Source organism: Acomys russatus, chromosome 13 (assembly GCF_903995435.1).
Source record: "Acomys russatus chromosome 13, mAcoRus1.1, whole genome shotgun sequence".
Classification (NCBI taxonomy): Eukaryota; Metazoa; Chordata; class Mammalia; order Rodentia; family Muridae; genus Acomys; species Acomys russatus.
In genome coordinates, this window is record NC_067149.1 from 36,319,716 (window position 1) to 36,338,028 (window position 18,313).

The 18,313-nt window shown below is 45.4% G+C and overlaps 1 protein-coding gene across 1 annotated transcript in view; it reads left to right on the forward strand.

Moving 5' to 3' along the window:
• Positions 1–18,313, forward strand: part of Itpr1 (inositol 1,4,5-trisphosphate receptor type 1) — a 333,498-nt gene that overhangs the window by 291,890 nt on the left and 23,295 nt on the right. The window contains exons 55-60 of the mRNA XM_051155019.1: positions 3,539–3,703; positions 8,470–8,665; positions 9,679–9,771; positions 10,939–11,078; positions 11,647–11,812; positions 15,380–15,540. Coding sequence (XP_051010976.1) covers positions 3,539–3,703; positions 8,470–8,665; positions 9,679–9,771; positions 10,939–11,078; positions 11,647–11,812; positions 15,380–15,540 — 921 coding nt within the window. The remainder of the gene's footprint in view (positions 1–3,538; positions 3,704–8,469; positions 8,666–9,678; positions 9,772–10,938; positions 11,079–11,646; positions 11,813–15,379; positions 15,541–18,313) is intronic.

Here is an 18,313-nt window from a genome sequence, read left to right on the forward strand (position 1 = left end):
GTGTGATAAGGCTGAGTCATAGTGTAGACATAAGAAATAAGGTGCAGGTGTCTCAGTGGTGAAGGAAAGCACACCATGGGGTAGGCAAAAAGGAAGAGCCATATCCTTGACAAACCATGGTGAGGTCCTTTTCTGCAAGTAAAAGAAGTATTGCTGTCTTGATTGGGTGGACAATGAAAGGGACAAATTTATTATGGTTCTTAGTAGCTTTTCTGTTGCTGTGACAAAACACCATAACCAAGGCAATTTATAAAGCATTTATAAAGCTGAGAGCTCACATCTTGATCCCCATGTAGGAGGCAGAGAGAGCAAACTGGGAATGGCTCTAGTCTTTTGAAACCTAAGACCTCTGCACCTCCAGCCCCCGGCCCTGTGACAGACTTCCTCCAACAAGGCCATACTTTGTAATCTTTCCCAGTCTACCAACTAGGGGGTCAAGTATTCAAACATGAGCCATGGAAGTGGGTCTGGGGTGGGGTTCATGTATGGACATGTGTTTTTGCCAGTGTGCATGGAGGCCAAATGTCAATTTTAGTGTCATTCCTCAGGAGCTGTCCACCTTCTTCCTTGCCACAGGGTCTTTCGATGGCTTAAGGCTTGTGGATTTGGTCAGGCTGTCTAGTCAGCCAGCCAGCACAAAGGATCTGCCTGTCTCTGCCTCTCCAGCCCTGAGATAACAGGCACACACTGTCGTCACACAAGGGTTTTTTTTTTTTAATTATTAATTTATTCTTGTTACATCTCAATGGTTATCCCATCCCTTGTGTCCTCCCATTCTTCCCTCCCTCCCCTTTTCCCCTTATTCCCCTCCCCTATGACTGTGACTGAGGGGGATTTCCTCCCCCTGTATATGCTCATAGGGTAGCAAGTCTCTTCTTGGTAACCTGCTGTCCTTCCTCTGAGTGCCACCAGGTCTCCCCCTCCAGGGGACATGGTCAAATGTGAGGCACAGAGTACGTGAGAAAGTCATATCACACTCTCCACTCAACTGTGGAGACTGTTCTGCCCATTGGCTAGATCTGGGTAGGGGTTTAAAGTTTACCGCCTGTATTGTCCTTGGTTGGTGCCAAGGGTCTCTTTTTTAACATGAGTTCTGGGGAACAAACTCAGGCTTGCATAGGAAGCACTTTAAACAACTGAGCCATCTCCCTAGCCTAAAGAAAACACACACTTAATTACAAATTCCCAGCCATGGACGGGTGACTGGGGGAAGAACTAAAATGAAATGACGCAACCATCGAGCTCCTAGGGTGCGAGGCGCATCACGTTGTTCCCTTACCGTGCTGAAGGTGACGAGGCACGCCATTAGTGGCAGCTCTGAAATGTATACATCCATGAGCACTGTGGCAGAGAGAGCCTTTCTAGAGGGGGTGGTGCAGGGGTCATGTGTAGTGAAAAGTTGTTTAAGGGGGAATACAGGATCAGATGATGGACAGATGGATGGACAGGACAGATGCATGGAAAGAGAAGACTCAGTGTTTCAGAGATTGAGAACTATCTAGTTCTTTTGGCTAGTGCTTTGATCATTGCACAAACAACACATCTTTTTTTTTTTTTTATTAATTTATTCTTGTTACATCTCAATGTTTGTCCCATCCCTTGTATCCTTCCATTCCTCCCCCCCCCCCCTTTTCCCATTATTCCCCTCCCCTATGACTGTTCCTGAGGGGGATTACGTCCCCCTGTATATTCTCATAGGGTATCAAGTCTCTTCTTGGCTACTTGCTGTCCTTCCTCTGAGTGCCACCAGGTCTCCCCCTCCAGGGGACATGGTCAAAAGTGAGGCACCAGAGTACATGAGAAAGTCGTATCACATTCTCCACTCAACTGTGGAGAATATTCTGACCATTGGCTAGATCTGGGTAGGGGTTTAAAGTTTACCTCCTGTATTGTCCTTGGCTGGTGCCTTAGTTTGAGCGGGACCCCTGGGCCCAAATCTGCCTATCATATTGTTCTACTACAAACCACTTGCAGGGAAGACTCAAGTTAGATAATTACCATTTACTGTACATTATCTGGGGAGGCCAGCTATCATAAACAACCATGTAGAGGTTTTTGTTTGGTTTTGGTTTTTAGCAAGAGATGCCACCTGGTGTGCAGAGGAGAAGGGAGAGTAACTGAACAGACAGAAGAAGGCTGGGGGAGGAGGTGAGGCTGCTACCAAAGGGAAGGGTTAGGACAAGGTGAAGAGTCTTGTGCTGGAGGGAGCTGGGATAGATGCTCTCAGAGCATATTCGAAGACATGGTAGATACTAACAGGATCCCTTGGAGATAGGGCAGGAAGCTAGACCAAACACTGGTCAAGCAGAGTCAGTAAGGAGTATGGCAACAGACTGAGTCCGTGAACAGGGGATACTTGTCGGGGAAGCAGTAAATGTTAAAGAGAAGAGCAAGTGGTCAGAAGTGAACTGTTTGCCTGTTCACATTATTAAAACGTGGGTATGTGGGAGGTTCTGCAGTGTCAACTGGATTATGATAGCCCCTCGTTTTTTCCAAACCCCTCTCTAAAGCTCCAGCCACACAGACAGCCATGCTTTGCTCCCCCATGAAGGACACTTCCTACAGGGTTAGAACTCAGGGCAAAACTTGCCTATTGTATGCTGAGCCTGCTTGAGAAAGCTGGAGGTTTTCTGTCTGTGCTGGTGTCCTCACTTATCCGATCATCAGGGAGCTCGCTTACACCAGCCTACAGATTAGCTGGCGGGATTTCTCTGCACCTGGTGCCCAGGGAGCTAGAATAGCAGAAGGTGGTTTTCCCAAGTGTGTTCAGAGTGTTTTCTCTCCAGCTTTTCTGTTGGCCTGTTATTAGACTTCCAGGCACGGGTGGCTTCATGACCCATGGTGTGGTAAGAAGAAGCCAACAGCCCCTAGCCCATATTCCTTCAGGTTCAAGGCAAGTAGAAAAGATTGTCTTTTGCTATAATCCCAGGGAAATGCCTCCTGTATTTCATTGGGTCATTTGGTCATGTGACTAGCCTTGACCAATCATTATACCCAGAAGAAGATTGTGATTGGCCAGGATGAGGAGCGGGCTCTTGGAAAGAGGTGGCTCTCCATGGGAAGATCAGAAGTCCTTCCCAGAAAGAAGTACAGAAGCAAGACTCATCCTGGAAAACCCTATTAACTGTCCAGCTCTCATGAAGTTCCACGTCTGTAGTGTCTGGAATGAAGCCAGCTTAGATAACAAGCTTTAGTCATGCTGTGATCACAGAGTCCGTAGATGGAGGTGGCTTCTACATTTGCCTGACTCACATAAGAATGTTAGAAATGGTTCATTTCGAAAATCATAATTTCAGTATGTGTTAATTTTGTTTTTGCCATACACAAGTAGTGCTTGATTACTAATGCATATGAAATTATTTGGCTACCGTGCAATTTGTATTATGCCTGAAAAGCAAAGTAACCGAATGACTTGGAATCATGGGACAGTTCTGTTTGGGCTTGGTGGGCACTTGGCGCTGAGGTTCCTCTCAGGTTCTCACGCACAGCTGAGCGTGACCTGCGCCATCTGACTCTTCCTTCCACTGTCTGTCCTCAGGTCTGCAATAAAATCATCTTTCTGATGAGCTTTGTGGGCAACTGCGGGACGTTCACCAGAGGCTACCGAGCCATGGTTCTGGATGTTGAGTTCCTGTATCATTTGCTGTATCTACTGATCTGTGCCATGGGCCTCTTCGTGCATGAGTTCTTCTACAGTTTGCTGGTGAGTACCAGGTGTTCACCCATCCCACATGTGTCATCTCTTATCACACACCCCACCTTCTAATAGCAGCTAATGTGCTTGGTCCTGTAATGTCTTTGGTCCTAACTGCCTTTGGTCTTGGGAGGATCTGAGAGGAAAATGACATATAACACAGGGCAGCTCCTCGGAACCTGGCAGGGCATCATCTCATCATGTCCCATGTGTAGCGCATCTGTAGTGTCCACTCACGGGAGAGGTGTCCTTGTGGTTCAGATGTTTCCTAAGTGTTCGTTTCTCTTACTCGGGCAGCACTTGCCAATAGGGATATGTTTGACCCTATCATCTCCAGCCGCTGGGATCTGTTTCTCAATGTAAACATGTAAAGCCCAAAGGAGGCACAATTTGCAGAGCCTCAAGATGCACAGCAATGAGCTTGCTAGGTAAAAGTGATTTTGTTCCCAGGGAATCAGGTGGTTAAGGTCTTGGCGGTCTGTGAGTTGGTTCGGTCCCTTTCTTGACGGATTAAGTTACAAACAAAATAATGATTTTCTGCCCTGTAAGTGAGAGGAGCCCTAGATCTACAAAGTCGGGGATAAGAAATCTCATTGTACTCGTGTAATGTGGCAAGAGACATAAACTTCTGAAACACATGAAATTAAAACATGTGAAATGTAAAAATAGGAAGATCAAAAATGCCCAAGGTCTCCCTCCTCAAGGGAGGAAAGAAAGGAGAAAGGGGAAGGAAAAGGAAGGAAGGGAAAGGATTTAGAAAACATGGATCAGAGAAAGCCCTTTACGGCAGGGATGCTGTGTGGGTCATATGCGCCTGTTCATGCCAGCATCTTAGACAAGCATAGCCTCATGACGCTTCACTGTTCTTAATCTTTGTCACGCTCTCTTCCTGCTCCCATACAAAATGTCATAAAGAATTCACCAGCATTAGCTCATTCCATTAGTGGTTGATGTTGGCAGGCTAAACAGAATGGATTGTTTTCTCTAGTTTCAGAATCTGTCTGGCTATCCTCTGAGGTTTTAGGCTGAGGCGGCAGGATATACTTGTGAGTGCCATTATGTGACTTATTTTGGTCATTGTACATCAGAAATCTTTAGAGCCCTGTGTCTATTCAGGAACCTTTCTGTTTCATGCAAGGGCATCCCTCAACAACACTGCAGCCCATGAGTCAAGGAGACCTATATCCACCGGTCCAGCCAACTCTGTCTTCCCTGGGTAGAGTAGCAGAGGTCAGTGGGTCATCTCTTTTGTCCCTGCTAATAGGGGTCTCTCCTAAGAGACAGGAGTGTCCCCTTTGACCCATGCCATGTCTACCTGCTGGAGTGTGGCTTTCCTTACCACTCTCCCTCCTCTTGACCACTTGATCATGTTTTTCCTTCTCTCTTCATTTTCATCCTTTTTTTTTAGTCATTTATGAAGCCAGCCAGGATCCTTCCTAGATGTAAGGGACAGAGTAGGGTGAGACACATTCCTTACCTCATAGCCTCATCATCGACAAGACAGTAGCTGCTGACTCTTTGCAAGTGCATGCTTCTCCCACATCCTCACCCTCCTTTTGAGGTAAACGATGTCTTCAGGTGACAGCTAAGGACTGTGAGGCGTGGTGAGGTTAAGTAACTGCTGCCCTGAATCACGTAGTTGATCTTTCAAACCCAAACGTCATTTGTCTGAGAACATGGGCAGATCTGTGCCTCTGGGAAGCCTGTACTTCATACTGCAGGTTACATCTGTGCTCATGGGTTCATAGAAGCACAGTGGGGTCAGTCCAGATCAGGGTGAATAATTCTCTGTGTGCTTCTAGAGGTTTTCTGAGCCTTGGCTTGCTCTCCTGGTGGGCTCCTTTTCTTATCCAAAGAAATGCTAAATGTGTCTTGTGAGAACTCAAAACACAATACTTGAAACTGTTCAAATTATCCCACAAAGAAAGCAAGTCTCCTCTGTTCAAAACAAATGTACGTTTGAGAGGGAGAGAGAGAGACAGAGAGAGAGAGACAGACAAACAGAGAGAGAATGAGAGAGAGGGAGGGAGGGAGGGAGAGAAAGAGGGGAGAAGAACTAGAGGCCCTGGTTGGTCAGAGCTCCCTCAGCTTTAGCAATCCAGGAGAGGAGAGGGAAAGGACAATGGTCCCTTGGCCTAATTAAAGTGCCATGGCCCCCCAGAGAGTGTCTGGACCTGGTCTCAAGCCTGCATTCTAGTTGTATTCCTGAGAAAATATTAACACCAGAGATGAAAATGTACAAAGTTCATAAACAGCAGGTGACAGAATGAGAACTCCAGATGGTCACTAAACATGGAGACAGGTTCATCCCTAAGGGCCAAACCAAGACAAGCTCATTAAAACGCCCACGGTTTCTGAGTTTAACCTGCCACTTGAGGAAAGGTTAAAAATCCTAGTAATTCCTGGTCTGGTGGCCATGGGGACACAATGGGCATAAATGACTGGTAGTGGTAAATTTAATTGATACAGTGTGCTTGAATGGCAAAAGGAGTACTTTTCTATTGTAACAGGGATTATAAGTTTCTGTTCCTGGAAATCAGGCAGAAAGCTGTATGTGGACCGGTGTCTATACAGGCATATCCAGAAGCAATTCTGATAACATACTTAAAAACATTTTGACTATTTAAAAAACGATACTAACTATACTAAGTGTATGTTTTTCCATATAATACTAGGAGATCATTTTGACAAGAAATGTACCTGAATGTTGTCTCAGAGTGGCTATATGTCAGTATTACAGTATTTTTAATAATATCTATACATTATATTCATTTAAAGAATGACATGTGTGGATGTCTATAGATGATGGAATGGAATTATTAGGGTTTTTTTTTTTCTTTGTATTCTGTTTTCCAAGTTTTCTACTTTGAACACGGGTCAATTTTTTTTTTAATTAGAAGACTTTTTAAATAAATATTATGTTTATTGTTTAAATTTTGAAATTAAAAAAAAATAGAAGAAGCTTCTCTGGTTTGATCTGTTGGTGCTTTCTGGCTCCTGCCCATAGAAGACAAGTACCCTTTGTTCATTGTATGACATACACCAGTACTTCAGATCTAGCTGCTAGACAAAATTTAGCCAATACTAATAGCAACACAGCCTTTTACTATCTTTTATGGATTAAATACCACTTCCTTGCCTCCTTTTAAGGATCCTACTTTGCCCAGTACCATGTAGGAAACTAGGTTCGGGACACAGATTGGAGTTAGGCAGGGAGAAAAACTAATTGACCAGAGAATGGCCCTAGATATAAAATTCTAAGCTGGAAGATACAGAGAGATGAGCCACTTCTGGCCACTCATTTTACAGATGAGGAGATAGAGGTCCACGGGGTCTCAGTCAGCATCTTGCTGGAAATGAAAAGCCGAGCGCAGAGCGCAGCCGCTTTCCCCGTGACTAACTTCACTGTGCACTGTTACCCAAAGCCACAGCAAGTACTAAGCCTTTCCGAGCTGGCTAAAGATAGGGACAGAGGCTACACTAATTTAAAAAGAAAAGAGAAGCCTCCAGTCAGGAGGTCTGGGGGCATATGCCTACAATACTAGATGATCAAGAAGCTGAGGCAGGAGGATTAAAATTTGGCTGCTAGTGTGGGCAGCATGCGGGCACCACCATATTAAAAAATAATAATAATGAAAGTTTATGAGTCCAAGAGTTAGCCTAGTGCTCCTCTTCCTCACCAGCCAAATGGTTGCCTTGACTTCATGGAAATCTACTTGTCATCCCCTAACTTTCAGGGACCTTGCCTTCTTCACGAGGGCACAGAGCATGTCCCTTGGCTAAGGGTTAGGCTTAACCTATGAACCCAGTCTGACCTTCAAGGGTCTTTCCTGTACTAGGGGAGAAGGGTTAGGGCTTAAGCTTCCTGGTGTGTCTCCACTGCAGACATCCTTGCAACTGTACCATGTGGCTTTGCTCCAGTCTGTTCATCAGGAAGTTGGTAATTACCAGTTATTTTATTTGGACAGCATATAAGTATGCCTGTGTGCTAACATTGGGTATATAATGCTTGCTTACTCTTCATATTAACTTTCCATCTTTCAGTCTGCAAATGAGGAAACTGAGGCTAGGGGCTGGGGACAGAACAAAGCCCAGTATCCCACTGGCTATCAGTAGCTGTGCTAAGATGTGGGCCTCAGCAGCCCAGAGATTTTGCAGTTTGCACTAGCTAAGTGGCTCTCAGCCTTCCTAATGCTGCAATTCTTTAATACAGTTCCTCATGTTGTGGTGACCCCAACAAGAAAATTATCTTTGTTGTTAGTTCATAAAGGTAAATTTGCTACTGTTAGGAATTATAATGTAAGTATTGTAAGTATAATACAAGACAGAAGTTTCTCAAAGAGGTCACAACCCAAAGGTTGAGAACCATTATGACCACCTTGTATCATGCCTGCCTTTGCCACTAGATCCTGGCCTTCCTGCATGCGGGTACCAGAGGAGCTGGCCATTTGGAGAGGCTCAGAAATTAGATTCTAAATGGGTGGATGCCAAAACCCTCATTACTCCCCCCCCCCCCCCTTGCTCTCTAAAAACTCTTATTTCTATTTCTGGAACCTCTAACCTGTTTTGTGTGCTGTCTGAAGTTAGTACTGATTGCCACCCTGCCCCCTTCTAGGCTTATTTTTCCTCATTTTGACCATCTCAGTCCTCACTGTGAAGACAGGCAACAAATTACATGTTAAAATTTTAGAATGATTCTGAATTTCTAAGAGAGTAAATGATGCTGATATGAACCTAAACACTTAAAAATTGTCCTATCATCTTGTTTTTTGAAGCTTTTTGATTTAGTGTACAGAGAGGAGACTTTGCTTAATGTCATTAAAAGTGTCACCCGCAATGGACGGTCCATCATCTTGACAGCAGTGCTGGCTCTGATCCTGGTTTACCTGTTCTCAATAGTGGGCTATCTGTTCTTCAAGGATGACTTTATCTTGGAAGTAGACAGGTTGCCCAATGAAACAGCTGTTCCAGGTAGGTTTGGGATCTCCTCATCTTTTTTAATGTTAATACGATTATAACTAGACTAAATACAAGACATTAGCAAGCAAGTGTCTCTCTAATATCCCAGGATGAAGTATGAGTATAGGTCACTTTCATGTAAGAATGATGTTGAACACTGTGTTGTAAGGGCCAGTGACTACCCTATGCATTGAATTTATTCATTAAAGCCAAAGATGACTTTGAGCTTCTTATCTTCTGCCTCTCCCACACAAGTCCTATGATTACACACATACACGCCACAGTTGACTATCTGTATATTTAATGTGGACAGACAGACCCACACATTGCTAGCAGTGGCTATCCCTGAGGCTTTCTTTCTTTTTTTTTTTTTTAAGTGAAAATTTTACAATGAGCTCCTGTATATAACAAAACTAGAAGTGATTTCCTATTTGCAAATGATAAACTGATAAATAGTTACATGTTGCTGAAACGTTTTTTCTTGGAACAGCTTCCAGGATGTAGTGAGCAGCACCTGGTTAAAGGTAGGCAGGCTGCCTGACGCCTGTAGACAAAGTAGACCTACTATGGTGGCCTTTCTCTCAATTGTATATCTCAACACAGAACTTCAGCCTTCAGTTGATACCAAGTGGCATTTACTATCAGCTCCTTTTGGGTTCTGAACTAGACTTGGGTTCCATTCATGCCTGTGTTGCTTCAAGCGCCGGCATGATCCAGATCTGGATGGAATCTGTACACCCAGTAGTATTTCTCTTAAAGTTTCAGCTGTTTGTCTTTAAAGTTGGGAAGGTGCTGTTTGAGTGTGATAATGCTAGGAAGCCTACAGAATTTGACATTTCTGGCTTTTTTCCCATCCAGCTCATGAAATAAAAGTGTAAATTGCATCTGTGCGTTGAATTTATATGCAGTATTGGAGGGTGTTATTTATGTAAAGGATTGTTTAATCAGCCGTGAACTGGGGACTTGAAACATTTTAACCATATGCTGCCAGATTGTTCATCACAAAATTCCCTTCTCTCTCCCAGAAACTGGCGAGAGTTTGGCAAAGGATTTCCTGTACTCTGATGTGTGCAGGGTGGAGACTGGGGAGAACTGCACCTCTCCTGCACCCAAAGAAGGTAGGACCACATGGTCTCCAGCCCCAGGTGACTGTCAGATTCCTTCAGCAATGTGGGTGAGGCAGGTGGTGTCAGAAGCAGATTAAAGCAGAAACATGGCTCCAGAGTGAGGCCAGCAAGGAAAGAGAAATGTTGGAAGAGTTAGGAGATGAACAGAAAAGGGAGCCACGTGTGAAGAAACAAGCTTCTTACTTGAGGCAGCCAATACTCAAGTGCCCACTGTGGATAAGGCCTATGTGGTTCTATGGGAGGCAGCAATAGAGAGGGACGACAGTGAGTGAGTGACCACAGAACCAAATGCTGCCTCAGTCAGGGTGCCATTTAGAAGACAGGCAGCCAGCAGACTGTTGAGGTGAAGGCGCCTCAACTGAAACCGAGGACTCTTAGGCAAGGGAAGGGGGGAAGGTCTTCCAGAGGCTTAATGGTAAAACTCCTTCAGAGAGAGTATGGTCACTGCAAAGAAAGCAGCAAGAGGTGATTCCAGAAAAGGACATGTCCCAATGGATCTGTGTCAAGCTAAGTGGGTGAAACATTAAAGGAGCCCAGAACCTGCAGCAACTGGGTGAGACTGGAGATACCCCTCAGTGGGAGAGCATTTGCCTAGCCCATGTGAGGCCCTACCTGGATCCAGTCTCCATTAGTACAAAATAAATAAATGAAAAAGAAAGAATAAGAGAGAGATCTCTGTTTTTATAATCCACTGAGGTCGCAAGGCTGGCTGCAAAGTGGGATAAAGAGCTTCTAGTGTAAAGCCATGGATGCCATGGCCCTGCTGTAAGATCCAGCCAAGCTTCTGTCCCCTGAGCATGCCCAGTTAGGAACCTGGCAGACACCTCACCTGAGAAGTAAGATGCCTTCTTCTCAGCCTAGGTCAAAGAATATTCTGTTGGCAGGTAGGGCTACCGTGTAACATGGTCAAACAATAGGGACGTTTGAAGCTCTGTAGGAGGAGGACAGTCTTGACACGGCTTGAGGAGCTTGCAGGATTTAGAAGTGGGAACAGCACTGTTCGAGTCCCGACAGCACACATCTGACTCGTTCAATTCCTTAGCTTTGTATCTTGGGCCTGCCAGCTGGAGAGCTGGCATTTGGGAAACATCATTGTAGAATCGCAGTATTTCTTTCCCCGTTCCGTCTTAACTGTGTTATGACTCGTCCTGCTCACAGAGCTGCTCCCTGCCGAAGAAACGGAACAGGATAAGGAGCACACGTGTGAGACACTGCTCATGTGCATCGTCACTGTTCTGAGTCACGGGCTGCGAAGTGGGGGTGGAGTAGGAGATGTGCTCAGGAAACCATCCAAAGAGGTAAACGGATCCCAAGGGCACGGGGGGGGGGGGGGGGGGTGAGGGGGGGAGGGTGGGTGGTGGTACGAGGGGGAACGGGGGTGCGTGGGGTGGGGAGCAGGGATGCACGGGGGTGGGGAGCGGGGGGCACAGGGGTGCGTGGGGGGGGGGGCACACTGTGATAGTACTAAGTGTAAACTGCCAGTGTGGAGGATGAGCTGGGAGCGTGACAAGCCATTGTACAGAAGCCACTCAGTCCTCTCCTCATGAGTTGCCTACTAAGGCATGTTAACTCCGCCGCAGGACAACTTTGTACTTCCCTGTTCCCTAGACACAGGTTTGCTTCAGTGTTAGGTCTGACTACCCCAAGATACTTAGAGAATCTTCCTGGCTGTGTCCCCTAACAGTTGGAGAAGTCACAGTATAGACCCAGGGGATTAAACAGAGACTAAGTTGGAGGTTTTAAAAGTTTGATGCCTAATGTAATCTCTGCCCAAGTGGACAACTGTCAAGCTGGAGCTGGGCTCTGACCTCTGTGGAGCAAAGGGTGTTGAGGGCACTGCCTGAGTGTGGCCTCTCTCATCTGCAGGAGCCACTCTTTGCTGCGAGAGTGATCTATGACCTCCTGTTCTTCTTCATGGTCATCATCATCGTCCTGAACCTGATTTTTGGGGTCATCATCGATACCTTTGCTGACCTGAGGAGTGAGAAGCAGAAGAAGGAGGAGATCTTAAAGACCACGTGCTTCATCTGTGGTGAGTGTCGGTCCCGCTCAGGCAACAAGCTGCTGGCTAGCACGGCTGAGCTCATGGACACGTGGCGACAGAGTGGGTACATAATAGACTCTGAGTTGGGACACTCACTTTGTTCTGTCCCACTCGTGCCCTCTCTTGGCAAACAGCAAGGTTCTATTCGGCCTCTTTTGTGCTGAGAAGGGTCTGGAAAGCCAATATGTTTTGTTCAGTGGTTGCCAGTTTGCCTTAAGGAATTAAGTTCTGGAGTTAGAAACGTGGCCACATACTTAAGACAAATGTATCTAATAGTCTTCCTGTGTCTGCACATCCTGAGAGTCTCCTGGTCCAGTTCTAAGTCAGCTAGGAAGGAGAGCTGTCAGCCAGCGGTAGCCTGAGAATGTCCTCTCCGCTGGCAGGATCAGGCGTCAGTGGGAGAATACCATCAGAGCTGGGCATGGTGGCACCCCTCTGTAATCAGAACACTTGGTGTGAGTTCAGTGCCAGCTTGACCTCATTGCAACTTCCAGGCCGACCTGGGCTACCTACTAAAATCCTGTCTCAAAGAAAAGAGTAGGAGGGACGCTGCATCAAGGGTATGCCCTGCTCTTGCCTATAACCCGAATTCAGCTCCCAGCAGCCACATCAGGTGGTGGCTCTCATCGACCTAAAACTGCAGCTTCCGCATCTCCATGGGTACCTGAACTCATATGCACATGCGTACAAGCAACACTAATGGGCTCACTAGGTTATATGTATGTGTGTATATATGTAGGTATTTAGCACACACACACATATGCACCATGAGTTTAAGGGGGTAGAGGGAGCATGTAATTGTATTTTAATCCAAGTACTCAGGAGGCACTGGCAGGCAGATCTCTGTGAGTTTGAGGCCAACCTGGTCTACTTAGCCAGTTCCAGGACAGCCAGGAATACATAGTGAGACCCTGTAAAGGAAAGAAGCAAAAAGGTCTCTTACGCTCAGGTGAAAGTTAAAGGTTTGGACTTGGTGCATCAGTCCTAGCTTCTGGCCCAGCCTCAGCTCCTGACTGGCTATGCACCTGTGTTCAGTTGTCTTTACTGAACCATTTTACCTGCCTGTTAAGTGGGTGGTGTTCTGTGCACTTCTCTGCATCACCGAGAGAATTAGGAGTAAGGACTTGGATAAGCTCCTGGCACAGCCCCTAGCACCCTTCAGGCTAAGTAGGGAGCTGCCACATGAAACCAGTGCTCACACCTACAACTCCAGCACTGAGGAGGTAGCTGAACCAGGAGGATCAGTGGGTTCAAGGCCAGCGTGTCTCTTTTGTTTGCTTTTTGTTTTTCAAGATAGGGTTTCTCTGTGTAGCTCTAGCTGTCCTGGAACTCACTCTGTAGACTAAGCTAGCCTTGAACTCAGAGATCCTGCCTGCCACTACCTCCCAAGTGCTGGATTAAAGGCATGCACCACTGCTACCTGGCTGAGACTTTGTCTCAAAAATAAAAATAAAAATAGGTTCATGGGATACCAAAAATGCCACTAAAAGTATAACCAACCATAGGACAATATATGAAAATGCAAAGTAATCATGTGGGAATCTGGAAACTGAGTAATCACTTCAGGATTATTCATAATACGGTTACTAAATTTATGAATTCCTTCCTGGTGTATATACTAAAAAAGTGGGCACTTTTATTTTAAACATTTAAATTATTTCATTTTTAGCCTCTGTAAGACCTATTTTTTAAGCTTTTTATTTTCATACAATTTTAGTTACAGAAAAGTCATAAAACTAGTACAAAGAATATTTCTCCCCACTCTTAAGATTCCCCCAAATTTTAATAGTGGCTTTCCTTTGCTATATTCATATATGCACGCACACACACACACGCACACACAGTTTTTCTGAGCCATTTCAGTATAAATGGCTGACACTATGCCCTTCTGTTCCTCAGCATCTCAGTATGTATTTGTTGATGACACGAACATTCTCTTACATGGCCGCAGAAAAGTTACTGCTTGCAAGTTCCGGGCCATGTGGCATCTTGCCTTCAGACCCCTCTTAACTCCACAGATATTTCTGAGGAATATAAGGCACCTGCTTTGTAGGGCGTCCCTCGAATTGAGTTCCTCTCAAGCTGCCTGTGGTAGAGCTGAGCTTATGCATTTTTATGTGAATATCAAAGGCATGCTTTTCTCTCCTTCTCAGTGTGCCAGCCAGGAGCACATTAAATCAGTTCCTCTTAAAGCTGCTGATACTCACTTTGATCACTTGGATAGCAATATAATTGGTGTGTTTCTGCCGTCAGAAAGTCACTGTATGGGCAGTGCTTAGAAACACTGTAACTAACCTTGGTACCCCTCACACTGAACTTTTAGCCCAGCTTTAGTATTCACTGATGATTCTTGCTTTAAAGTTTATTTTATTTATTCAGTTCATTAATTTGGAGATAGCATCTTACCTTAAGTTTGAGGTAGCCTAGCTTGGCCTTGAACTTCTGATCCTCCTGCCTCACCCTCCCAACTGTGGTGATTACATTGTACCTGACTCTTATTTTGATGCTCAGTTTACCCTGGATTTGGCCAATGAGAACTCTTCAGGCTGACTTCTGTGTTCTGTTATGTCTTTTTTTTTTTTTTTTTTTTTTTTTTTTTTTCCTTCTGGCCATCTAAGAATTTCTCAAACTTCTGCTTTCCCTAACCCAGCCATACAATCAGCCATTTCTTCAAATGTCCTAGTTGTTCCTAGTGAAATGGGCATTTAGTAGCCAGTGTCCAAGAGCTCATTCCTATCGGCAGCCACTGCTCCAGTCTTATACTATAGATCTATAGGCTGGTCTATATCTGTTTCTCTAATATGTATAACAAAAAATGGCTTCTCCTAATCTAATTCTAATTCAGGATTACAATGTCTATATGATCTCCCTTACTCTGTATATTCTAATTCAACATTACAGTGTCTATATGATCTCCCTTACTCCGTGTATTTTTACTCCCTTCTTTTAACATGAGAAATCTAAATCCCACTAATGGCCTGAAATATATTTCTTTATTTACTCTACTCTATTTTCATAATGGCTAATGCAGGCCTCTAAAAAAATACAGTTACCAACGAACATCTGAAATTGGGTTAAAGTTCTTTTTGTGGTGTCTGCATTTTGGCATTTACCTGGAAGAAGGGAGCTTAAATCCACTGATCTCCTGTCTGAGCCTGTCCTCGTATTCTCACCCTGGAACCTGCTTTCCCATGCACCCACTGGGTAGCCAAGGCATCTGACCGCTCAGTAGTGAGTAGCAGGGTTTTCAGATCCATCTGGGATCTGCACATGGTACTGTCTCTGTAAGTCCAGCACTTGAGGGTTTGAAACAGAAGAACCTAGCTACATAGTGAGTTTCAGGCCAGCCTGGGCTACATGAGACCAGTTTCAAAACAAAACAAAACATAAAAATAAAATAAACCCTGGTGAGTCAGACTCACAGCCTGTGTCCTCCTATCATGATGAAAGCAACGTCTCCAACTCTGCATACTGATAAACCCAGACAACTAGCCACAGTGACTTCCTGGACCATGGCTGTTCAGTGGGGATCTGGATGTTCTGTCTCTTGTTTAGGCTTGGAAAGAGACAAGTTTGACAACAAGACTGTCACCTTTGAAGAGCACATCAAGGAAGAGCACAACATGTGGCACTATCTGTGCTTCATCGTGCTGGTGAAAGTGAAGGACTCCACGGAGTACACTGGACCAGAGAGTTACGTGGCAGAGATGATCAGGGTAAGTGAAAAGGTACCCTGAGGGCCAGGTAGCCATGGCAGCCACTCCTCTGTCTTCTTGCCTCAAAGTATGTTTCTGGCACCTGCAGAGGAGCCACATACCAAAATCTTATTGATGGAGACCTTAGTGCTCTGTGCATTCATGTTCTCCAAAGCCAACAACTTTCCACCTGTCCCCACGGAGGGGATGCTGAGATTTGGAGAAAATGGATGCAGGCTGTCTGACCACTGGGGCTGGGATCTTTACCCACCTCCAACTCCACCTCCCAGTTTAGTATCTGTGTCTTTCTGCCTCTCTTCTTGGTATTACACATTGGTGGGTTTGGTCTTCTGTATTTTTTTAAACCTCAGCTTCAAAAAGATTGATCTATTAGAGGTGTCTTACACACCTAATGGTCAGTATAGTTCTCAGCACAACTTGTTTGTTCGGGCTTAGCCTGGCCTTCTGGGAGGCACTCTGCTAATTGTCTGGAAGGAATCATTGAGGGAAAGAGTCTGGGCCCCAGGTTTATCTTCCCACTGATGGGAAGTGTGTATTCCTGTGTCCCAGTGGGGCAGGGAGCTGGCTGCTGCAGGTTTTTAGGTCACTCTTCTCTAGTGGGGGTTTGAGGAGTTACCAGACATGTGCTATGAAAGCCCCCATGCCTAGGGACTGTATTAGTTATCCTGCTCATGACTAGGACCAAATAACCTGGGAAGAAGCAACATCAGGGAGCAAAGAGTTATCTCAGCGCACAGTCACTGCGCCAGGGAGGGCATATAAAGGCACTCGTCACCTTGTCCCCACAGTCACAGATGCTAGTTCTCTGCTTGCTTTCTCATTTTTATTCAGCCGAGGAGGACCCCAGCCCGTGGAACAGTGCCAATCACATTTATGGTCAGTCTTTCCACCTCAATTAACCAAGTGTAGGAATCCCCTCACAGAGATCTGTCTCCTAGGTGATGTTTGATCCTGTCAGAGTGGCAGCCAGTATCAACCACCACAGGTTGTAATCCATGTCTTTAACTTTTTTTTTCCCAAGACAAGGTTTCTCTGCAAAGCCCTGGCTGTCCTGGACTTGCTTTATAGACCAGGCTGGCCTCGAACTTACGATGATCTACAATGTCTCCCAATTTTTAATGCACTTAGAAACCCTCTTGGGGTATGGTTATAATTCCAGTTCTGACTTAGCAGTCACTGCCAGGATTTAAACACTCCCTGCAGCCTCCCTGGGGGGCCAATAATACAAGTCTGTGAATTACCCTTCAAGTGGTAAACATTGAGCAGAAAACGCAAAATACACTAATTTAAGCGCTTACCACCCAAGGACTGGGGGACACCACTCAGTGGGCCAAGTGCTTGTTGAGCTGAGTTTCTGAGCCTAAGGTCAGATCCCAGCATCTATGGAAAAAACAGAGCTGGTGGCACTTGTCTGTGAATCTAGACAGGCAGCTCCCTGGAGCACCTTGGCCAACCAGTGTAGGTAATCGGTGAGGTCTGCATTGAGTTAGAGGCCCTGTCCCAAAGACTCATATGGAATGTGGGCAAGATGGCTCAGTGCGGAAAGTCAGTTGCCACCAAGCCTGATGATCTGAGTTTAATTCTTTAGACCACCATGGTTTAAGGATAACAAGATAACTAACTAAATAAATATAACATAAATAATAAACATAATAAGTAAATGATCTTTTAAAAGTAGGATATAGGGGCTAAAGAGATGGATGGATCTGTAGCTAAGAACACGTGCTACCCTTGCCTGTAACTCCAGTACCAGGGGGTTTAACATCCACTTCTGGCCTCCACGGGCATGAGCTGGGTGCTCATACAAACATGCAGACAAAACAGTCATACACATAAAAAGGGGGTGGGGAAGAAAGCTTTTCTAAAAAGGGTGGAAAGCAATAGAAAGCACTTGATGTCAGCTTCTGGCCTGATGTGCACTCACACACACATGTGCACACACAGAGACTACCATAAAGACTAATTGTGTGACTGCTGAGGGAAAGTGTTGCCAATCTTTTCTGTATGTAGCCCTTGCCACGTGTACAGTTCTTCTCTATCTAGCAATATATGGTCACTACAACTACCCAGCATGGAGCACTGGGAGGAGAATGGTCTCGGGAAAGGGAAAAGAATAGCAGAACATGCTTCCGGAAAGGACATTTCTTCCCTGGAAAGAGGGAAGATAGAGAGAGAGGAGCCAGAGATGAGCAGAGAGCGAAACAAAGCTCACACCATCAAGAGCAAGGGTTGTGTAGTTCACTCTTTCTTTACTGTGACAAATGCCTGACACACACAACCTAAAAAGGAGAGGTTTGTTTTGGCTCAATTTCAGGTGTTTTGGTCCCTGGTTAGCTGGCTCGCTTGTTTACGAGTTGAGTTGAAACACAAAGCACTGTGGGAGAAGGGTATGGCAGAGTTACTCACTTCTTGGAGATGAGAGACCAGAAAGAGCTATCATCCTTCAGAGGCAGATTCTAGGCCAGGAAGATGGGTCGGTGAGTAGAGTGTGTACTGTACAAGCATGATGAGCTGGGCTCAGATCCCAGCACCCGTATCAAAAGCCAGGCTTGGTGGTGCATGCCTACAGCCCAGGCTAGGAGTGCAGAGATAGGCACATCCCTGGGGCTTGCTACTCAGATGGACTAACAAGTGATGAGCAGCAGCATCGGTGAAAGGCATGGAAGGCAACAGAGGAGAACACCCGTTCTCATGTCCTCTCTGCTTTTGTGATAAGATACTGACCAAAAGGAAAGGGCTTGTTTGGCTTATACTTTCAGATCACAGTCCATCA